This window comes from Zootoca vivipara, chromosome 1 (assembly GCF_963506605.1).
Source record: "Zootoca vivipara chromosome 1, rZooViv1.1, whole genome shotgun sequence".
Lineage (NCBI taxonomy): Eukaryota > Metazoa > Chordata > Lepidosauria > Squamata > Lacertidae > Zootoca > Zootoca vivipara.
The window spans coordinates 63633955-63658708 of NC_083276.1; the positions used below are offsets into that span (position 1 = coordinate 63633955).

Here is a 24754-nt window from a genome sequence, read left to right on the forward strand (position 1 = left end):
ATAGAATATGTTTCCCTAACCCTACTGGAAGTTCTCACATCTCACTGTGGAATATCTTTTGCCTCCTTTGTAGCCTCAACACATTGCTGGCTCACAGTCACATTAAGACTTATCAAGATTCTCTTCTGTTATTTCCATTTAATGAGTTCCTATGAGAAAACAAAGTGCTTATTTCTGGGTGTCAAATGCATCAATTGAATATAGAAGAAACTTCTAAAACTTATATATGGAAATTAGATGACAAATGAAGCAAAACATATCAACACAACAACAGAAGCACAGTTGTCAAGAGGAAAACATTAATTAGCTGTCTACCTATCCGGTATCCCTATATCCACTTGTGGAGATCTTTGAAATTTTAGAGGAAAGATAGAAAAAGCTTTAAATGACTGTGCAGCTAATTCCAGTGTTGGGATAGGAATCATTACTTTAATATTTAAACACAAAAATTCAACTATAATGAGAAACAGGAGCCTATAGAGATGGTGGTTTTATTGCGGTTGTTTTCTCTTTAGTCAAAACTGATTTCTTGGCTCTTGTTTTTAATTGTTTTCCATACTTGTCTGCTTTCGAATCTGTTATCCTCCATGGGCTGAAATATCTAGAATACTGTACCTAAGTATATCAAGGATTTGGCAGTCTTACTATAAGCTACTAATCACTATTCAACAGTAACAGGCACAGAGAAACTATTTCAGTAACATGCTGGAATTGCTAACCCACTATTCACAAAGTTGATATGTAAGGTATACCATTGGCAAAACCTTAAAATAAATTATCTTCCTTTTTGATGTATGCAGCGCCAGGAATATGGGCAAAAGGGCACACGTAAACTGAAACGGGAACAGCTGTATTTTGAACTAATTACGCTTTCAATCATAGTTTACTCAGAAGCCACAGAAAAAGTGTTGCGCTTTAATCAACCCAGGAAATTATAAGACTATGGGTAAAACCTTGATGTCAGAGGGCAAAATGTCGTGAGTTTAAAACATTTTTTGTAGGTAGTAAAAGAAAGATTGAGTGTCAGCAGATCACTCAGTGTCATAGGACAGGTGGGAATTAATGACCACAAAGTATCTAGCAGGAGCTACAGTAACTAAGTCTCTCCTGCAATAATTGCTAGAATGGCCTCCTCGGTTAAGGAGCAATTTGAGCCTGAAAGAAGTTGCTTAGTTGTCTAATTCAAACACAAGATGAATATAACAAGAGAAAGAAAGGCCCAGACACCTGAGGAGAGCATGAGAAAACATATACATCAGAATGTTATATGGTAAGCAATACATAAAATAACTATTTCATATGAAAACTTTTGGAAACCAACACTCAAGATGTCAAGAACATGTGTAATGCAAGGAAAATATCAAAGTCAAAGCTCTCTTTTTTCTGGCACAGATCTCATGAGGGCTCTTTGCCCAATTTTCTACTCATATATATATGGGCCATTTCTAGTGAAATGATTTCATTTGATATTAAATTAGTCTGAGTGTTATAGGGCTTATAACACCAGGCTTATTACAGAAACAGAGTCCTCCTCCTGAGGATGTCATTAAAGCACACAATATGCTCTAAATATACAAAGCAGGCAGACTGCCCACTGTTCCATTCACAAAGTGTTAGGTTTTGACCATACCATGCTTTTAATAGCAGAAGACAGAGTGCTTCAACATCGTGGAGAGGTCGGGTAAATTTCCAAAGCCCTCCAAATATAAAAAGGGAGAGGTTTCCTATATTTCTCCGAAAATGTGTTGAGCAATGGAAGGAAAGAGGAGGAGAGAGAGATGAAGAAGAGAAATTGTCATGTCAAATTTTATCAGGTGGAATGGGACAGTACTGAAAGGAGAAGGGAAAATGGATATACAGTGGTACCTCAACTTACGAACGACTCGACAACCGAATTCTTCGACTTACGAGTGGGGCAAATGGCCGCACGCCTACAAATTTCTCGACATTCGAACGGAAACCACGGCGGTTTTAGATAGGGTTTTTTCGACTTACGAATTTTTAGATGGGGTTGCTTCGACTTACAAATTTTTCTGTTTCCAATGCATTCCTATGGGAAATCGCGTTTCCAATGGCGCTTTTCAACTTACGAATTTTTCGACCTACGAAGGTGCCTTCGGAATGGATTAAATTCGTAAGTCGAGGCACCACTGTAGTACCAGGATATAGAGGTCCGACGCTGACCCATGAGAGTACAGGTGGTGACCATTTTGTGCAGGGGTTCCATTCCTGACCCCTGTGCGCATCGGCAGAGCACACATGACCCAAACCCAACTCACCCAGACCCTCCAGACCCGTTTTCAGGCCACTTCCGGGTCGGCAGCAACAAACATGTGCTTGGACATGCATAAAATGGTTGCTGCCTGTATTGCACCTTAAAGTGGTTTCTGTAAATCACTTTGTTTCAAACTAAGCAACCACTGCAAGGTTCCTCATATGTATAGAATGATGTGACAGGAGGTCCAAAGAGTGCTGATTAGTTACACTGTTAAGTCAAGTGCTTCTGGCCACTAGAATATTTCTGGAATTCGAACAAAGTGGTTATCCGGCATAAAGAAGCACTGTGCTTCAGTTACAGTACTTGTAAATTTACATTAGAAGGCGCCTATTAGTGGCATTTCCCTGAAAAAATATTCTTCACACATTTCCTAAACAGTACTGCCATAATTATAAAGAGATTAATGCAATACTTCAAGATGTTTAACCATTTGTCACACAGTACACTTGTCTGCAGGTAAATACAGCAACTATAAACACCGATGCAACGAAAGTACTATTTGAACTACATATCACCAACTTTCATATACAACCAAGGGCATAAACATTCCTTCAGCCAAAATCTGTGTGGTGCACTGTGGAGATAAATTCACAAAATTGCGTAACCTTGTGCTAGGCTGTAAAACAGTTCAAAAGGTATATCACCTCTGTGCTCCCTGGAAAAGAACAGTTTGTGTGGTTCCCTAGATCATGCCTATGCAGCATGGTAATTTGTGTGTGTGCAGATTTCTTTTCAAGTGTGAGCCTTTATGGAGTGCAGCCTTAATTGCTTATGGCTAATTCATCACACTGATATGTACTATGCAATAATTCACTGTCAAGGCTTCATCCAAGAAATATAAACTGATGTGGGAAGACACTTATTCAGATTTGTGGTATAAAATATATTTTACCTGATACTTTTCATCCAGTCCAAAGTCAAATCTGAAATATAAATACAAGAATCTTTGCATTTTTCATTACCCGATTCCCACCCCCCTTGTTTATAAAATTAATCACAGCTAGCAGGGTTGAAATCGCTGTGAGCTTCATGAATGACATCCAAGAGATGGGAAAGGATTAGTTCACAGTTGCTGCCAGTTATAGCGCCAGGTGGCTTTTTCTGCAGCGAAGGTGTTAGCGATAATCCCATTACGCTGGTACTAAATCTTGCAGACATCAAAATTATCACCAAGGTTCCTTTTCATCCCATCCTTTCCAAATGACTGGAAGTCGCTTCACCTGAAAGAAGTCAAATCCACATGCAGCTGCTGTTTTAGCAGCCAGCAGACTCCCCGAGAATGCCAATCGTGATCCAATTTCGCTGTGCTGGTGGCCCCTATTCCCTGTCCAATAATACATCTGTTAAAAAATCCTACAGCTACAAATCAAGTTTAATCCTACCAGGGACCTCATGTTGGTCTTGTCTTCCAAAAAGGCAGCAGGTTCTGCTGTCTATCTCTGCTAGTGTCTGGGGAATACCCTTTAAATCTCAGTTCTACTTAGAAGAATAAGCTAAGGATCACAAAACATGACCTTAAAACCCCCGATATGACTATATTCTGACCCAGAGGCATTCATTCTAGGTGAAGATTAGAACTTTGCATAATAAGATTACACAGCAAGTGAATGATATCAAGGGACTATCCATATGCAGCCGCCTGGTTTTCTATAGAGAGCCTGTGCTCTGCAATATGCAGTGCAGACGAAACAGAGCTTTGCCTTTCTAGATGAAGTAAAATAGATTCACATAAATTAGTTGGCCATTTCCAGATTCCTAAATCCCCTATTACATCTTTTATTGACAGCTCCTGTGAGGATAGCACAATCATTATTTCTTTTTTGCTGTTGGCTTCTGAAACAATGGAGCTCTCTAAGTGAAATGTACATGGACTGTGTGTGGAAATTAACATCTTGTTTGCTGTAATCTTGGATTACAATTGACATTGTGCATAATAAAAGCAGGAAACATGGATAGAATTATCTTCTTCCTGAAACCAAAGGCTTTCTCAAATTCATGAAATAAATAGTGTAAGATAAGAATTTTTAAAATGTTGTTGCCATTCATATATAATCTTTAAACCAATTAAATGCACAACTAAGTAAGCCAAATATATATTTTCCAATTTAATATATATTCAAATCCTCCCTGTTAATTAATCATGTTTGCTGTGGACACATAAATTTATCAATAAGCTTACTGATTATGAACATTTTTGTTTCTCTGCTGTCCTCCTTAGGGTACCTGATTATAACTACTTTCTTCTTAATAAATTCCAACTGAAATCAATGAAACGTACATATACATGTGCTTATTGCACCTTGACGTTTATGTGAGTTGTAGAATTTTGAGATATATCAATCCATCTTTTTTTCTGGAATAATAAAGAAGTCAATACTTTATTGATTTTAACTCATTATTAGAAAAACAAGCTCCGTGCACATACAAAATGGAAGGGGCCAAATGTTTTTTTTATCATCTGTGTCACCAGTTTCACATTTTAGGATTAATACTTGAAATGCAAAGATACATTCATACATGTTCTGCATGGTTATCGGCCATAAACAGGCTTAATACATATTGCAAGATTGCAAATAATTAAACAAGGTTGTGCAATTCCACACCACAGCAAAAATTTGAAGACGTGTAAAAACCATCGGAGTTGCCAAATGTCCATATTGTACTGAAATAAGCAGAAAGTCAAGCCTTCCTTGAAATGTAACTACAGAAGAAGTCTGAAATGTAAGTAGCCTTCAGAATCCTTCACCAGTTTGCTGAAGAAAGGGATTTCCTGTTACGTGTTTGTTTCAAAATTCTTCCTCAATCAGCTTTCCAAAATCTTTATTCATGAAACTGCTTCTGTATTGCTGGTATCATGACATACATCTATAACTGATGACTATTAATATGTAAGTGAGAATTATTTACTGCTTCTCTGGAAATTACCGTAGTAGTCCTAAAGCTGTCTGAGCGCATGGAGTACAGGTGCTAGACATGGTGTCATTTCTCATGTAAGGGTCATTTTCGTAGGGGCAGTCAACACAGATATGTGTTTTCTTTTGGTGTTGACCTGGAAGTTTTCGGTCATCAGCTTTTGCCTTGAAAGCAAGAGCCTAGGTTCATAAGGGCTTTTGGAATTTGAGGAGGGGGTACCTAAGGTTTTTGAGTGGTGGGGGTTACCAGTTGGTGGGTACTTACGTTCTAATAAGTCCTTTCCTCTCCTATTTTTACTGCTGCAAAAGCTCACTGTGGCAGCCACTTTCCATCTGCCACCCTTCAAATGTGGAAAGAAGCTACATGATGATGTAACCTCATTAGAAGGGTTATGGAGGGGAACAACCACTTCCATCAGGGACTGCCCCAGCAATCTCCACTGGAATCACAGTGTGTCATTGTTCTGGGACATTCTGCAGGGAGGGAGAATGGCTGCTCATAGGCAGCTGCCACAAAGATCTCTGCTGAAAAGGTCTTTTTACAACTTCAGGACCCAGTATCCACCCCTAGCTTAAAACTCACTCCCCACCCCCAGCCCAAATTTTCAAAAAAGCTTCAAAAGGAAAGTGAACCCATTGGGGGATATCCAACCCATTCCAGGGTGTGCTGTGCACCCAGGAGATCCAATTCACACAGAAAGTTCCTGTATGAGGACTTCCCCAATGGCTTAAATGTCAGAATCATCTCTGCACATGTATGCACGTTAGATTTGTAGCGTTTATTGCCATTTAAGTCAATAGGAAACCAATATTATATGTATTGCCCGTATGAAGGATGGGTAGAAATTATTGAAAGTTGTAAATAATAGGCAGGGAATTTGCCCAAATTATTATATTTTGTATACATCTTATGGCACTACATATTTTTTCTACATAAATTCTCAACACATATCTTTCCAACCATCTTTAAATATCTAACACCCATGTCTATGTATACACTTTTGGAAGAAAGCCCCATTGCTTTCTATGGACCTAGCTACTTAGATAAAAACTGGGATGCATATGACCAGAGTAATAGAGTATGGAACCACATTAGATAATTAACACTCCATTAATACTCATTTGAGGCTGTTGCATTCATGTGACAAATAACAGAAATCAATATTTAATCACATGGCTATATTTTCCTCCATTTTTGGATAAGCAAAACAAATACAGAGTTTCTAAACATGAATAGATGAGTGCAATGATATTCAGTCTCAGTTAATCCCCAGACATCTAAATCCATGAATAAAAAATCATCAGGTTTAAATACACTGAGCCTATTAAGCAAGAACAAAAGCATATGCACAAAAGAGCTTTTAATATATTTCAAAGCCCACAAGAGCCATGGTCTCATTAAAATTATAAATTACTCAAACATGGAATGAAGATTCAAACTGCAGTGCAGCTAAGCAGATTACAGAAAACCTCGCGTTCCATATGATAACACACCATGGCCCTCCCAGATGGGGGCCTGGAACAAAAAAGGCCATCACTGCAGCTAGGGAAAACCACCTTGTGATCTCTGGTTTCTGTTCAGCAGATGACAGCCAAATAATATGTTGATTATTCTGTTTGTGCTGCTAAGCTTGTAAGATGGCATAAAAGCGATATGATCTATTGTGAACTCAATGCTAATGTGTTGCTCTACTCATAAATGATATACTGAATGTATTTGGAAACAATCTTTTATCTTTTAGGCCACTTTTTAAATGCATGAAATGAAATAAAAGGCAGCACCGAACATTATTAAATATGATGTTTTTAAGTAAAAGAGAAGGGGGAAACCTGACATAGCAATGACAAACAAGCCTCAGTCATCGCTTTGTGAAGTCAGAGGTCATATTTCTATTGCATTTCATGGGGTTTGGATCAAGCCCTTCACAAGCCAAGTACAGCCAACTTTTTCTACATCAGTATCATGTTAAAAAATTGAAGGCCTGAACTTAAAAGCAACAATACAGCTTTAACTTTGAAGGGTAATATAAGTGTATATATTTAAAAATTTACAAAAGGGAAAAAAGTTTTGAGTTTCTGCCATGCCATTTCGTTTTATAGCATGCCTGTTGATATGCCTACATACTATCTTTATATCATATAATTTATGTTTCCTTGTACAGAAGTACTAATAGCCTTCTAATAATTAATCAGAGTTATGTAGCAGAATAGAGTTTGACTGTTGCCGTATTTGTTTCTGAGACTGAGACCTGGCATATCAAGAGGTCATAAAGAAAACAGTGGTCATATTTAAGGAAAAGCCATTCTGAAGAACTACTGACCTCTTCCATTGCTTCCAAAATGTTAATGAGCAAGTGAAACAGGATTCACAGATGTTTTTTATTTTCAGTCAGATGCACACAAGACCCACAAATGCAATTTGTGTCATTGGTTAAATGAAAGTAGATATGAACTGTGTTTTGAACAACAACATTACTAGGTGATAGCAAATTACTTCCTCCAAATCCCTCTTCAAAACTCAAGTCTCTGGGAAGCCTTTGGAACAACGGTCAAGTCCTGGGAAACCAAGGTCAGACCTATCATTAGGCAGAGTGAAGCAAGTGCCTCAGGCAGCAAATCTGGAGGTGGGGGGGGCAGTAAAAGCATCCCCCCCCCGGTTTTTTCATTGAGCCTTCTGGCTGTGCCCTTCAGTCATAACACCCCCATAAATAGTTGGCTGCCTTCAGGTATACTTAAATAAAATCCACTGTCAGTCCAGTTGGCTTCTGTACACAGAATGGGGAAGAATTGTCCTTTTATGGTGAGCCAAATGTTTAAGGCCAGCCATGCAACTTGTTGTTAAGTATGCCAAAGTACATGTAATTGGTATAACTGCATATTCGCCTCCTGTTTACCATGCCATCTCGTGCCTTTCCCTATAACAAATAGATGCAATTAGCTACCTGAAACAAAGGAATGTTTACTTATACTTATCTTTCTCATCCTCAACATAGTGACCTGGATCCTAACAAACTTTCAACTCATGGAATTGAATTCAGTTCATTGAAAAGCGCTTTCCTGTCTCCCCCGTTCCACTGTAACCCTCGGCATGCATACACCCTGAATATTTAGGGATGAGGATCCCTCTAAAATAGTGTGGCACCCCTCCCTAATCTTTCAGGGGTTCCATTTGCTTACCCAGTGTTTGTGTTTCCTTTGGAATGAGGTACAGTGGAGACTGTGCTGTCTTTATGATACATGGTTTATTTACACATATATAAAACCTGAGTCTACAATGGAGGGGTTCACAGCATTAAAGGGTCTTGCTTCTCCCATAGCTGCAGCCTTGGATTCAAACAGTTCTGAAACATTGCTCTCTCTCCAGCTTACAACTTTACCTTCAGGTCACATCACTCCAACTCCACTCTAAACTCAGGCTTTGCCCTTCTAACTATGAGTTGAGGAAGGGGCCTCACCCATTTGCTATCTCACATAGAGCTCCCTTCCCTTGTTTCCCTTAATGGTCCATCAAACAGGCTATCACCTCAATACAGGAAGCTAGCCTGCCTTATATTTTAACACTTGCTGGATCCAGAGGTTAGAAGGATTTCACATACAGCCTACTTCCCTCCCTCCCACCCCCCACAAAGCCCTCATAATTTTAGGATGGAATGAGGCACCCGGGATAACTGCAGAATAAGGAAGGGTGAGTTGCACCCCCCCAGCCAATTGTGATGGTCATGGGGCACACAGGGGGAGGAAAAAAGGGGGGACTCCATTGTGCAAGTGGAAGCCCTTGTGAAGAGCTTGCACTGATGGGGCTGCTTAGGCAAAGATATTAAGTATTTCTAAATAAATAAACACTACTCATTTTAATGGAATTTATTTCCAAGTTAGGTATCATTAGGACTGCATCCTTGATGTACTTTATGTGCATCCTTAATCTTTGCACTAGTACAAGTCATGCATTGCCCATTATCTCTTCCATTTGCTCTAAGTATGTTTTCCTGTTTCAAATATGTACACCTTTTTCTGTTTTGAATATGCACAGTACACATTAGAAGTGCTACCTACCAATGACAAATATTATCTGAGCAAGGACTCTATAAACCTTGGAAAAACCCATATACATAATGACCTGTACTGTCCTGCAGTAAAATTTTATAGCCCATTTTTTCAAAGATACTGAACTTACTGAATAATGGCAGATAACACAGTACATTCAGCTGCTAGTTCAGGCATCAGTAAAGCAAACACGGTAGAGAAAATGCCTTACATCCTGGGATCTTAAATTTTTCAAGCTCTTGAAAACACTATCACTGTATTGGTTGTAATTCATAAAAATAATTATTTAGAGGACTGTTTATGGGATTGTTCTCAAAGATAATTTGTCTGATCGAAATTCATCTGAGTGATCATCAGACAATGAAAACGTCTTTCGGTTTTCACTGACATGTGTTAACAGAAAGCAAATTTCCTTCAGCTTAGATATTTCTAACATTGTTTAACACTTTTATTCTTCTCAGATCTAAAATGATTAAAGCATGCTATAATTTAGACTCCTGGTACAGATTTTTAAAAAGTGTAAATACTATTATGAGATATTTCTGTTGGAATTCAAACTGAAATTGGCATTGCTCGTCAGAAGCAAAGAATCCTTCATGGGGGGGGAAACTTATACAAGACTTGCCCATATTTGAAAAGATGTTGCTACTGAGTAACCAGCAATATTTTTTCTCCCTGAGTTGAAAACGTCAAATGAAAATACAGTGGTACCTTGACTTACGAAGGCGATCCGTTCCGCGGCGCTCTTCGAAAGTCGAAAACTTTGGAAGTCAAAGCGTCCATTTTGCGCATGCGCAAAGCGCGATTTTGCGCTTTGTGCATGCACAGACTGCACGCCCCGCTTCTGCGCATGCGCAGAAAACACACGCAGCGAAAATACTTCCAGGTTAGCAGACTTCGGAAGTCGAAACCTTCGGAAGTCGAGGCATTCGTACTTTTTAAAAAATCACATAAAAACACATTCAATCATAATCAGTTTAAAACAGTAGCAAACTATTGGGATACTAATTCTCAGCAGTCCAACCAAAAGGTATGTCTATGTCTTCAGTTGATATCAGAAGACTGCTAATGAGGGTGGCAACCGCATCTCCATCAGGAGAGAGTACCACAGCCAGGAGACCACAACACAGAATGCTTTTGCCCATATTCCTGTACAACATGCTATATTCCTGCACATCATGGGACTCAAAGAAAGGACTTCCCTGAAGAATCACAGCTCAGGTTGGCAGATATTGGGAGGGGTATTTCTTTTAGTCCTTGGGTCCTACGCCATTTAAGGTTTTATATACTAGTGTCAACACAATGAGTTGGTTCTGGTGGTTAACAGGTCATCAGAGCAGCTATATAATCCCCTTTTTCTGCCCCACTTAAGAACATTGCAACTGTGTTCTGTTCCAGCTGCAGCTTCTGGATCATTTTCAGATACCGTACTTCTACACAGAGTGCATTGCAATAGACCAATCATGTAGTCACTAGAGCAGGCATCCCCAAACTTCGGCCCTCCAGATGTTTTGGACTACAATTCCCATCTTCCCTGACCACTGGTCCTGTTAGCTAGGGATCATGGGAGTTGTAGGCCAAAACATCTGGAGGGCCACAGTTTGGGGATGCCTGCACTTGAGCATGAATAACTGACATCTGACTATCCCTGTTCAGGAGTGGACAAAGTCAGCAAATCAGCAGAAGCCAGAAAAGTGTGGGAAGCAACACTCTCACTATGTTCCTGATGTGTAATATCTGCTGCGGAAGAGCATAGCAGCCAGGGGCACTCATAGCGCTACCTTAACATGTCACTGCTGAAACTGGTACCACAGATTTGATTCCATTTCACAGCATCTCCTTAAACAGTAAATCAACCATGTTTTACTTAGACTAGATCCATAAAATTTTCAATGGGTCTACTCTGAGTAAAACACACCCAAAGCTTCTGCAAATGACATTTTACTTTCCTCACAGAACATCATTCCAATTTAAAGTAGGACTTGAGCTGTAAACTTTACCATTTTCATCACATGAATAATTTCTTGGAGCAAAAGAAATTGCTCCCTTAGACGCCTTTCTCCCTCCCATATCTTCTATCTATCTATCTATCTATCTATCTATCTATCTATCTATCTATCTATCTATTTATTTAGAATTTCATACCATTTAACTGTAAATAAGACCACTAAGCGGATATGTCAGCCTTCTAGCATTAAAGTACTACCAACTTCTTGATGTAAAAAAAGGGAAGTCAGTTCTGTGGATAGCTTTTTCAGTACAGCTCTTCTTACGAGAAAGCTACCTGAGACTCATACATACCCCACCCCATGAGAAGTTACAATAATGAGTAGTCCTTTGATGCTAGAAAAACAGAAAATATGTGTATCAGTGGGAAAAGTTCTAGAGACCTGATGTCAGATCAGAGACTCCCATCTTTGCCATGGATTCTTGGTGTGGCCGCAGGCAATTCATGCTCTCCAACTCTTAATTATCTATCACTAATATGGGAGTGAAAGTCAGTTCAGACATCCAAAGGAGTGGGAAAATATAAAGCATGAATGGTATGTCATAGTGATCTGCTTCACAGTGTCACCTGATTTGTTTGTGTGCCCGTACACACATGCATATGAACCTGCATCTTACATGTGTTCATGGTAACAACTGATGTTAAAATAAAATGCTTGATAATAAGCTTCTAAAGCACTTGCGGTAATAGTAATAATAGTACAGTACTGGTAGTATTACATACTGTTTCACAACCTGGCAACATGAGACATGCCTTTGTTTGATTCTTGGAAGTTACAAAAATGTGAAACAATTATAATGCCCACTTTCTGTGCTCATTTCAGCCTGGAGGAAAACTGAAAAATATGGGAAGGAATCAAAGAGGGTAGAGTCCAACACACAGGAAAATCATATGCATCTAATATAACCCACAAGAACTCATGCTCTACTAACAGTGCAATTCTGTACATGTCTACTCAGAAGTAAGCCCTACTGAATTCATGGGGACTTACTTACTCATACTATATATGACTGCAGCCTAAATTTGTTAAAGACATTGAGATGCTACTAGATTATCTGCAGTTTATCAGAAAGTAAGTTTTCTTTGGCAAGAATTGATCCAATCTATTCTATAACATACAAATATATAGTTCATTATGAGAAAATAATTTTCCAGCACCAAAATTCCTAATTTTCTTCTTGTGTTAAATATTCAGCTAATTTGCACCAAGCTAGGATTACACCATTTATACTATATTATTGAAACCTTGGAAATAATAGTATGCATTTCTTTTTTGTGTTCCTTTTTAATATTCAGGAAGCTTTTAAAAGTCAGCAATAATTATTTTAATCTATGCTCTCTGTTTTTCCTTGGGATGGTTCCCAGAAAGACCCATCTCCACAATACTATCTATTGTTTGTACAATGTGGCCGCAATCCATAGCCCCAGCAATGAGATGGAAGACATCAAGTTTGCCCAGGGAACTTTGATTTCCCATAGCAAATTGTGGACCAGCACTACTTGTACACACCATTCTGTCTTTCTGGAATGCAGCCGCTATAATTAAGTTGGCACTTATAAAATATATATAAATTCATGTATTTTTCATGAAATTATATGACTTGAAAAAACAAAACTTCAGCCTTAACTCTTCACTACACAAGCAAGCTTGCAATTTGGATGGGTTATATCAGAGCAACAAAGAAAATAATACAACAGGTTTGAAACACCACAGAATACCACCATGGTCAGGATCCTAGAGCTAAGAAACAACTTTTCAGCCTCTAATAATACACACACTGTCTTGGGAGTAAGTTCCACTGAAAATGGTGGGTTTTTTATTTTTTTAGCAGCAGCTGTCTGTATGGCACTTTAGAGCACAGGTTCCTTCCCCAAGAAGCTTGCACACAAAAAACAACACATGAAGGGAAAGCAACAGGCAGTTGTTTCCATTAAAGATGCTTAGAGTTAGTTACAGGCCCAGTTACAGTAAGGCATGAGAAGTAGTGGTTACATCAAAGGATTAACAGAAAAGGTGAATTCTGTAGAGATGCTTGAAGAGAAGTGGCATCACACAGGCATTCGGGGAAGAAATACCAAAATGCATATGATTGGGTGGCATGTTATGGAACTTGCTGGGTGCAATGTGTTTTCAAAATGTTGGCTTCTGAACTGAAGGTATTAGATTTCTCAAGCTTATCCCCTTCTTTGTAAAAGGATTAAGAAAATGAAGCCATCATCTTTGCACCTGTAGTCTCTGACCCATTCTATTGAAATACCTAAGAACATCTCAAGAAGCTTGAGCTCACAGCACAGACACTTCAGGGAGCTGTACCGCGTGGCTGGTAGCTTTCCTTGTCAGATGACTCAACAGTTAATCTGATTTAGTGACTATAAAACTTTAATCAACAAAATCCAATAGTATTACATTTTCAAGCTGGTCTCTGACCGTAATAAATTTCATGTTCATGTTCAAGAGGGTTTTATGTATAAAGGACAGGTGCTGCTAAGAAGATTATTTAAAATAGCAATGTAACTGATGACAGTGCAGGTGTTACCCCTTCCACTAAATCATCTGCTTCAGTATGGGAAACAATGATGAAAGTATTCAGATTAGTATAGCTTTGTGAAAATAAGAATTTTAGAATTTTATAAATTCATATACAGACTTTAATATTTACACCCTATAAAAAAGAAAAAGAAATCTCTCATCGTGCTAAAAATGCATTAAAGCCTTAGGGTGTGTTGAATTTTATAACTTTCAGATTTCAAAAATTAGGGGTGCTAAAAAGTTGTAGCATGACTTGGGAGTTCAAAAGATATTTTGATTAAATTAATATAATTTTGCTTTGCTTGGTAAGTAAAATGTTTGTAAAATTGCATAGAAATTGCTAAAAATGGTTACCAAGTACTTGCAGTTATATTTAATATTAATATTATTATCATTATAATTTAGCATTACCTGACATTTTCAGAAGGTAAAACTAAAATTCCAAAAGAAGTTTATGTGCTTCATTAAATGCAGACTTACCAAGCTAAATCTTGTCCAATCAAAAATAATAGCAGATTTTAATTCCTCACACCCAATAACATATTTTTAAGGCCCTCACTAAAGAAATTTGCAAAAAAATGAGTTTCACCCCCTAAAATGACCTTGCTTGCATCTAGTTGCAACCTGACTTTGGAATGTATTGGCCCATACCCATTAGCAGATAGATGCTTATGGCTTTTAAAAAATTACTTATAACTCAGATAGAATGTACACCACAGATCAGGAAAGGTCTCACCAAAGCCAAGAGGATGCCAGCATGGTTAATGAACAGAGTCATGGGAGATATTAGAGGCAATAAGGCTTATGTCAGGAAACGGAAGTCTTTTCCAAATGAGAATAAAAAAGAACCTGAACTCTGGCAAAAGACATGCAAGCAGATGTACTAAAGAACCTGAACTCTGGCAAAAGACATGCAAGCAGATGTACTAAAGGATGCAAAAAAAGCACAGTGTGTTATTGAAACACTAAGGCCAACAACAGCAAAATATTTAAATACATTTAGTACATCTACGGTATACTAAAGGAGAAAAAGGAGACTGAAGCTGAAGGGATTCTTTGCATTGACTTCAGTGTGGAAGATGTTGGGCAGACCCCTGTGCCTGAAGTAATGTTCTCAGGAAGGGAAACTGAGGCAAATAGTGATGTCAAGAGACAAAGTTCTTATTGGCCTAGATAGATTTTTTTTTTAAAAAACACACCAATATTTGGGTCCAGATGACATTAAGACAAGTATTCTTAAAGAATCTGGTGATGGGAGAAACGACCCAATAATCTTCTGAAGTAGTCACACCTGTGGATGAAACATTTTTCAACATTTCCCCAGCACTCTATACTTGTCCGTCCCTGTGCACTTTCACTAGTGCCCTGATCTTGACAGAAGATATATATAGCTGAAGGCAAGTCCAGGTTCAAGAGTTCAGAGGCAAGGCATACGTTAAAATGCAAATGGATGCTTCAAATTGCTCTGAAAGGCAAGTTGTAATGGTCTACTGACCCACCCTGTGGACCAGGATCCCACCCTTTGCCGCCCTTCCCTCTCCATGGCCTGCAGTGGGGTAAATATGAAGTGGGAACCCAACAGGCACGACAGAAAGGTATACACAAGATTTCACTGCCATATAAAGCAATTTAAATTGGTATCCATGTACAAGTTCCAATGGATCTCCACAGCCAATGTCAAGCAAGTGATTAAGTGCTACTCCTCATTAATCCTGGAGAGCTAACGTGGCTTTCCTGCCGTGTAGCTAGAACCTTCTGAGTCATGTACAATGAAATCCTCAGAAACGTATTGCACCGAATACGTCTTAACTGTGCCAGGCCAGGCACCACCCACCCACCTTCCCAATTGGCCTCACGAGCATTAGCTGACACGGAAAACAATTCGAACAAACGACTTCACTGCTGCACGATCCAATGCATGCTTACTCTCCAGTCAACCCCACAGTGCAGTGAAGGGGGGGAGGGCATTACTTTCCGGTAAGTATGCACAGAACACCAACACTTTAGAAAGTTAAGTTCTCATAACGAGCCAGGTGGGTGGAACGAGGTGAGGTGGCTCCGGCCCGCTCGTCACAGGTAGCAGCAAATTCCCCCCCCCCACTCCCCGCGGGTCACACACCGCTTCCTGCACCTAAGCAGGAAGAGGGAAGTACAGTGTATCTCGTTTCCAAATTTTATTTAGGGGGGGGGGAGCTTCCTCGGAAGTGTCCCGTTGCCTGGAAAGGCCCGACTGACTCTCCCCTCCCTCTCGGAGCGCTACGAACGACACCTCTTGCGGACAAGCTCGCGAGCTGCCTCTTCCTGCCCTTGACTCACCTGCCTGGGCCAGAAGCCGCGGGGACCGAGAGCCCTCCTCGCCTACCCCCAGCCGACGCCACTGCGCCTGCCAACAACCGGCCTCCCCATTGGCTCGCCGCTCGTCTCCCCCCACCTCCCGCCGCTCCTCCGCGCCGGTCGCCTCTTCCCTGTCAACGGCGCAGAAGCTAAGATGGCGGCCTTGGCGACCGGCGGGCTGGCCCAACAGCAGCAGAGTTCCAGGGCTACGACGAGTTTCCAAAGGAAAGGGCCGGATAGAGGAGGCGGAGGCGGCGGCCGCTTGGCCGTTCTGCCGGGCACCCGGCCCTCGGTCCGGCACGGGCAGCTGCTGCTTTCCAGCGGGGTCCCCTCTCTGGACTATGTGCTAGGTTGGTGCCGGCAGTCTCCTGACACGTCCCGCCACCTCACCGTGGGGGTTTCGCGATAGTCAAGCGGGCTGAGGTGGCCTAGGAGGGGGAGGGCAAGCGGGGCGAGGCGAGGCACTGGGGCGCTGCTTGGCTCCCCTCAGTAGCAGCCCCTCCGAGCCCCAGAGCTGCTTCACTCCTGACTGAACCGCTGCCGGGTTCAGTGTATGCGGAGGATAGCCGGGAGGCTGCGAGGGAAGGGGAAGCGAGGGCGGGGGTGGGGAGCGGGACGGATCCGGCCGCCTCATGCTGCTGGGACAGGGCTGTGGGTTCGACCTCCGCGTTCCCACCAAGCCCGTGGTACTTACTCTCCATTGCCCCGGGGGCTAGTATTCCTCCCAAGGAAACTCAAGGAGAGCATGGATTCTTGAAATGCGCGCTGAGCCTTGAGGATGGGAAGTGGAGTCAGTCCCGGCAGAGCAGGCATGCCTTTTTTAAAGAGACGTGCCGTCATCTGGATAGCCACTGGCTGGCTGTCCTCCTTTCGCATGTTTTCCCTTGCTCGGTCGCTGATGCCATGCCATCAGGATGGCGTTGCCTACGAGTGCCTTCTCGCATCAAAGCGTCCATGAATACAAAGCAGCCTCACGCAGCAGTTTCTGTGTAGAGGCTCTGTGTAGGTTTGCTCAATATCGAATTAAAAAAAAACCTCGGAAATCTAACGCTCCGGGGCACATAGTAGCAAGATACGAATGGATTGAGTGGAACCCAGCAGTATTCAGCATATCCATGTAATAGCTGCAGTGTGCACCAGTTTCACCCTGCAGACCACCCACAGCCCATTTTACTTGTACTGCTGTAAAACTTCTTGAAGTGGTACCTCGGGTTACATCTGCTTCAGGTTACAAACTCCACTAACCCAGAGATAGTACCTCAGGTTAAGAACTTTGCTTCAGGATGAGAACAGAAATCGTGCTCTGGCGGCGCGGCGGCCAGAAGGAGGTCCCATTAGCTAAAGTGGTACTTCAGGTTAAGAACAGTTTCAGGTTAAGAACGGACCTCCAGAACAAATTAAGTTCTTAACCAGAGGCACCACTGTACTGAGTTAAATGTGCATTATGTTAGAGACTGGGCATGTATGTAAAAAGAACTGTGGGAGCAATTAGTGCTTTTATTTGTTCGTTTTTAAACTTGTGCATCTTGCTTCATACCCAAAGTGCCCATGTGGGTAGTTTCTGGAAAATAAACATAATAAACATAATGGAGTTGTTTTAAAGCTACTATAAAGTTGGTGTGGACCTGATGTGTCTGCTCGGGAAACTTCTGACACCTCATGGTAGACACGTTGAAACTTCTAAAGGAGTTGTGCACTGTGTGTGCAAGTTATAAATAAAACACAATGGTTCAGGTGTAAAATGATGCTTAAGGCCACTTGGTTTATATGTGCAGTACACCACTTGGATCCTATAAATTTAGTCCTCACTTTTCAATAATCATACTTGAAGCCAGTGGAACATGTACATTGTGGTCAAGACCTTGGTTTAAAATTAATTTATTCTTCCTAACATTTAGGACGTATCATTTTGAATCTAGCTAGAACTTCATGTATCTCTTTATGTTCAGATATGAGTTGCATCATGCATCAGGTCTTTTATCTAAAGATGGTCACTTCATGGGCTCACAGATTTGGGAATGTAGTGGTTTGGTGGGGTGTCACTACCACAGGGAATTCCCTGCCATCCTTTTAGGGAAAAGGCCTATGAAGAAGTGAGTGATAATTTAGTAGGAGCAGGAGTTGCTACAATATACATCGGATGCGAGAATTGTTGTGAAAAATGTGCCCTGAAGAAGGAATTTTCCAAAATGCAATTAGCTTATAGTAAACAACAATTTGAGCAGCTGGAATTCTACCCTCCCCCCCCACCTCTTTTTTGCTTGGCAGTGGTACTATTCCAGTTTTGTAGTTTTTCTGTGTTCCCATTTCTGACAGAAGAGATGTGTAAAAGGGCCATGTGCAAAACTATGTGACTCTCACTCTAAGATTCCCATGTACATGAATCTGTAAGTGAGTACACAGATTTGGTTATATATTAGTTTGGCTGGGGATGAGTTCAGTAGTTTTTTGTGAGTACGGTTATATAGATGTGTATGCAATTCTCACATCAGCAAACACCTTCAAAAATGTAATGCGCTAATCAGGCCTTGGGTAGTCTGCTTTATACAACCATTGTACTAGATTAGATTAGATTAGATATGGTCTTCCTTCAGACAGAAAAGCAGAAATGAAAAACTATCACTGATTCAATCTTATTTTATCATCATTAGGAAGGGAACAGTTGCCAGTGGATCATTTTAATGCTTACTCAATAGGAAAACTGTTAGCGGAACATTTTTGCCAAATGCCATTGGCTGCACCCCATCTCAAATTTTGTATTATTGTAATCCTTGCTTCTAGTTAATTTTTTGTGTTATTTTGCCTTCTCCAATATATATATAATCTTTAGTTGGGATGAGATCATTTTGGAATCCCCCATCCTGGCTGATGCTGCCATTCTGAAATACAAGATCTAGTTCTTCACATTATGAGGGCATTTAAATTTCACACATGACCATGAACACATCATTCAGAAGTGATTACAGTCATAACTGAAATCCCATTTATTTCAATAGGAATGAAATTCAGCTAACTTGGCCAGGGTCATTAGCTTAAAAAAATTATGTATGTTCATTTATTTTGCATTTTATATGCTTTCCCACAAAGAGCTTAGTAGGGGTGTCCACAAAGGTCCACAACCTTGTGGGGTGGGGTAGGTTAGTATGTGTGACTGGCACAATGTTACCAAGTGAGTTTCACTGTTGTGTAAAGATTTAAACTTGGATCTCCCTAATCTGACATCGACCAAGTAGACAGTGTCCTTTGCCACCAATGATTCTGAAGGCAGCCCTGTTTAGGGAAGCTTTTAATGTTTAATAGTTCTGTTTACAGGTAGGTAGCCGTGTTGGTCTTTTACAGGTAGGTAGCCGTGTTGGTCTGAGTCGAAGCAAAATAAGAAAATTCCTTCAGTAGCACCTTAAAGACCAACTAAGTTTATATTTTGGTATGAGCTTTCGTGTGCATGCACACTTCTTCAGATACACTAGAAACAGAAGTGTCAGACCCTATATATATACAGAGGGTGGTGGGTGGGAATGGGAGATGGGCTGATGGGAGTGGTAAACCTGTAGATGGGTGTTAATGGCTGCTGATGGCTGCAATTAGTCCTGGGCTGAGGTGCTAAAGAAAGCTTGATCATGCATAATGAGATAAGAATCCGATATCTCTATTCATCCCAGGTGCTTCCATGGTTTTAAGCTTGGTAATGATTTCCAATTCAGCAACTTCCCTTTCCAGTCTGTTCCTGAAATTTCTCTGTAATAAAACAGCTGCTTTGAGATCTTGTATAGAATGTCCTGGGAGATTGAAGTGTTCTCCTACTGGTTTTTCAGTCTTATGGTTCCTGATGTCAGATTTATGTCCATTTATCCTTTGGCGTAGGGTTTGGCCTGTTTGTCCAATATAGAGAGCTGAAGGGCACCGTTGGCATTTGATGGCATACACAATGTTAGAAGATGAGCAATTAAATAGTCCTGAGATGGTATGTTGGATGTTGTTGGGGCCAGTAATGATGTTGTCCGGGTGTATGTGGCAGCAAAGTTGGCATCTGGGTTTATTGCAGGCTCTGGTACCAGTGTCCATGTTAAGTCTGGTGGTTGTATTATTGTGGGTGAGGAGTTGTTTAAGATTGGGTGGCAGATGAGCAATTAAATAGTCCTGAGATGGTATGTTGGATGTTGTTGGGGCCAGTAATGATGTTGTCCGGGTGTATGTGGCAGCAAAGTTGGCATCTGGGTTTATTGCAGGCTCTGGTACCAGTGTCCATGTTAAGTCTGGTGGTTGTATTATTGTGGGTGAGGAGTTGTTTAAGATTGGGTGGCTTTACTTACTCTGGAGATATTGCTGGTTGGGTTCTGTTGGTTTTTTTAGCACCTTAAGCAGACCTCTATTGCTAGTGACTGAAAACAGCTTTGTTTACTTTCGGCAACATAGCATTTATTTGGAATCCACAACCATTCAGCCTAGAGTAGTCTTAGTTCTATAGTAAGCTCTGCAACTATTTTTAAGATTAAAGATTTGCAACTCGGGAAGTAAAACATGAAATAGCGTACTTGAAAGAGTAAAATACCATACCCACCCTTCTTATCCGAACATGATGATAAGAGAGAGTACAATAACTATAAACAAAAGGTAAATGCAGCTAAACTATTACAAATAATCCACAGGCCATTAATTTGGAATGTGACACATGGTTTTGTAAAATTGAGAAAGGAGAAACCGGTATTGAGAAAATCTGTTAAACTAGCCTGACTTGGACCCACCTTCATCTCCTGTGCTTTCTCTAATGAGAATTGGTTGTACCCAGAGTGCTACCCTGGGAAGATGACAAATACATAGGCGTGATCATCTTTGTGTGATATTATGCATGTCACATCACATAAACTTGGATGTCTGTTTAAAGGTTATTGAAAATCAAATTTTAATTCAAAGACCACTCAATATGGTACACCTCTGTTGTCAGGAAAATTGTTGTCTCAAGTTTCCAGTCACCTCTGGAAACAGTGGTGATAGAGAGGGTGAAACCACGCCTGTGCAGAGCAGGGCAGCCACTTGCCCCAGACTTCAGAGGACTAAGCTGGTCAGGAGGCCCTGTTTGAGTTTATAACTTTATTCTAACAAGATTCCCTCCCCGGGTCTCAAACCCTCTCCCCCTCTGCCAAGTGACGTGGTTGGCTTGGCTTTAGAGGAAACATTTTACCCTTGGAATAGCACTTGGTTTGGTTAGGGGAAAAACAACATTCCCTTAAGTTGATGTCTGTCAAATTATTTATACTTGCGGGTTTTTTTAAAAAATAATAATAATTTATAAACCACCTTTAAACCCAAAGTTACCAAGGCATTGTGCAACATTGTATAACTTAAGACAATTTACTAAAATGCATTAAGAATCACTGAAATACAAAAATATTACATATCAATCTTTAAGTCAAGATTTCAGTTTACCAAAAATCCAGAAAAAGGTATAATATAGATAGGTGTTTATGGAAGTGTATTCTGGTATCCAGCTCCTCATGTTATAGTCCAGGTCCCAGGCTCTTTTCCCTAGATGGAGGGAGAGCAGAAAGATTTAGGAGCTGGCTGATGATGATAAAGATGCCCACTCATCAAAGGTGTTGATTCAGCTGACCCTATGCAATCTGAGATGGGTACCACCGTATTCCTTGTTGCATCTGTGCAATGGTGTAAACCAGGCATCCCCAAACATCAGCCCTCCAGATGTTTTGGACCACAATTCCCATCTTCCCCGACCACTGGTCCTGTTAGCTAGGGATCATGGGAGTTGTAGGCCAAAAATCTGGAGGGCCGCAGTTTGGGGATGCCTGGTGTAAACTCATCATATGTCCATTTAGGCTCTATCTGAGCTCTTTGTGCAGATGTGCTGCATTGATGTAGTTGTATGGGTTTAGCTTTGCTTTGCTGTTCTCGGCACTGGTGCAGGTGGGATGTGGGTTGCAAGGTGGAGGCTATCACCCTTGCACTTTTGTAAGATAACTAAACAAAAGTAAATTCTAATTAATTCAGTGGGAATGATTCCAGATAAATGTGTACAGGACGGTAGCCTTAATCAGTATCCTATAGGCAGCTGAGTCAGTTTCTGCAACTAGATAGTTTTGACGCATGATAAATGCAACTTACTGAATTAACTGTACCAGGTTTTTCAAACACTTGCTCTAATGAGGAAGGATTACTTTATGTGTAGAGTCTTACTAAAACAAAGGAATGTTGGCTTGTGACAACACTATTAAAGTACTTGCGTTTAGTTATGTAGAGCTATGCAGGATCTTTTCACCATATTGTGAAAGTAATTGTAGTGTGTGATATATAATTATATGCAATATATAATTATTTAATAGTGAATTGTAAGAAGTATTATAAAGGTAATTAAAATGTTTTTCATGTTACATTTTAAACTTCCTGTATCACCTTTCCTTAATGCTACTAATTGTTGGAAACATTATTATGCATTCTAATTTCTTAAATTAATTTGTTCCTAGGCGGAGGTTTGGCAGTTGGAACCCTTCTTCTTATTGGTTAGTATGAAATTTTATAATATATTTTACTTACTAGCAATTATATGGTCATGGCATTATCTTTTTATTTTTATCAAGTGTTTTAGGGAAAATGTAAGAGTGGTTTTTCTAAGGAGTTCCTTCTAAAAGATAATGCAGGACGTTGTAAAGAAAACATTAATTTTTTTCACCGTGGCCATGTCATCATGTCATGTTAAACACTGATTTACTACAATGTGCACAAACTGGAACCCTCATACTTTCCTCTTCCCACATGGCCAAAATAATACTTCAGAAGGTTTTTCTGTCATTCCCCCTTAAACATGATTTGTCATTGCTCCTGAACTGAGAATCACTAATTATGGCCAGTTAATTTCAAAATGAAACAGTTTCAAAACACGGCTTCTGGAGCTGGCAGGTTTAAACTAATCATAGAGTCATATTCAACTAAATAGTTGTGCTAGCATAAGCCATGGTAAGGATACGTGCTAGCGCAGTGGAAGAGGGAGGGAAGGTTCCACCATGCAAAGAAAATTATTGTAGTGATAGAGTCTTAGCGCTACACTGAATACAACCCATAGTTATTGTGAAGCACAGTTCCCGTTTCCAGCACAATGATGCCAAGTGTCTCCCATCACAGGTTTTTTTATGTGAAGAACTGATGGTAGATTTTAAACCCATAAAAATATAGAATTCGTGGAGAAAAGGACAAACAAACACACACACACAGAGAGAGAGAGAGAGAGAGATCATTGGAAGGAATAAATGACCTTCCGAGTAAAGATGAGCACACACTTCCTCTTAAAGTGAAAGTAACAACTTCTCACATAAACCGTGGTTATCACAGGATTGCGTTAAAGCCGGGGTTACCAACATGGCACCTGTGAGCACAGTGGCACCCCTGAGGTCTTCCCCTAGGGCCTGTGGACTCTATGCGCCTGCTCCAGCCCCCTTGATCATGGAATGGTGAGAAGCTTTATTGTTTTTACCTTACCTGCATTTTTTCAGCTTTCTAATCATGTAGGATGAGTTGATGAATATAAGAACACTATGTGAACAACTGCTTAACAGTTGGTTGCAGTTGTTCAGATAGTGTTCTTATATTGGTCAACTCATCCTATATGATCAGAAAGCTGAAAAAATGCAGGTAAGGTAAAAACAATAAAGCTTCTCAAAAGTTACTTTAATATCTCTAATCTATATATATATAAATGTAGGCATTGCGTGCACAGAGGTCACAGCCTTTCTCCGTAATCGCTGAACTGTAATGTAACAAATTTGGCCACAACGTTCCATGCCCATCAGTGAGGGATCTGGCATAAAAGTTTTTCCAAAAAAGCACACCTTTCATACCTAAAATAATGATTAAACACAAAAGTGGTGCCCAAATTAGACGTCACCAGCAGAAGCTCTAAAGACTCCAGCAGCATCCAATAGAAAGGCAGATCACCCACTGCTGCCTCCAAAGGCGCGCCACCAGATGTCATCACAAAATTCCACAGCAATCAACTGAAAACAGGCCTTTTGCAGCAACAAGGCCAAACCAACTGAAAACAGGCCTTTTCCAGCAATAAGGCCAAACCAACTGAAAACAGGCCTTTTGCAGCAACAAGGCCAACATTGCCAAGTGGAGGTAGGGGCCTGTCTGGGGTGGGGGTGGGGAGTGAATAGGGGGCAGGGATAGGTAATGGGATAGGGTTAGAACAGGGTGGGGGGAGACACAGGGATGAAACCTGCCCTCTCCACAGTATCTCGCCTCGGCTTTGCAGACTAGGCTGAGTGGATTTAGGGGCCTGCCTGGGTGGTGGGTGGTGGGGGGCCAAATAGGCCACAGCATAGAATCAGCTGAATATGAGCCTTTTACAGGGTCGTGCCTTTGTGTAGAATAAATGTTATTTCACATAACACACGTGGGTAGGGGATTCAGGGTTGGGACAGGGCAAAATTTTACAGAACACCCGCATTGGGGGAATGATTATGTGCAAAATGAACGGGTCACAGGGATAACCGGGGGGGGGGGTGGACGGAGGAGAGAAGGGAAATCACAGGGGTAAGCTGGGGGTGGGGGGAGGAGTGGGGGAATCACAGGGATACGTCATGGATCGGCACAGGGTAGGGGAAATCACACAAATAACCCACAGCAACGCGTGGCAGGGC

At 40.7% G+C, this 24754-nt stretch overlaps 2 protein-coding genes across 7 annotated transcripts in view; one reads left to right on the forward strand and one right to left on the reverse strand.

The window, feature by feature from the left end:
* Nucleotides 1-16210, reverse strand: part of IMMP1L (inner mitochondrial membrane peptidase subunit 1) — a 34962-nt gene extending 18752 nt beyond the window's left edge. Inside the window, exons 1-3 of one of the 5 annotated variants that reach the window (XM_035117926.2) lie at nt 16089-16159; nt 3171-3201; nt 39-149 (exon numbers count right to left, since the gene is read on the reverse strand). The gene's annotated coding sequence lies outside the window, so the exon portion shown is untranslated. Of the gene's footprint in view, nt 1-38; nt 150-1630; nt 3144-3170; nt 3202-16088 lie in introns of those variants that run through there. The other 4 variants (XM_060275344.1, XM_035117918.2, XM_035117934.2 and 1 more) reach the window with 4 other exon arrangements.
* ELP4 (elongator acetyltransferase complex subunit 4) overlaps nt 16204-24754 on the forward strand; it is a 154940-nt gene continuing 146389 nt past the window's right edge. The window contains exons 1-2 of one of the 2 annotated variants that reach the window (XM_035117904.2): nt 16204-16456; nt 22583-22618. In XM_035117904.2, coding sequence (XP_034973795.2) covers nt 16261-16456; nt 22583-22618 — 232 coding nt within the window. In that variant the 5' untranslated portion in view covers nt 16204-16260. The remainder of the gene's footprint in view (nt 16457-22582; nt 22619-24754) is intronic. The other variant, XM_035117893.2, reaches the window with a different exon arrangement.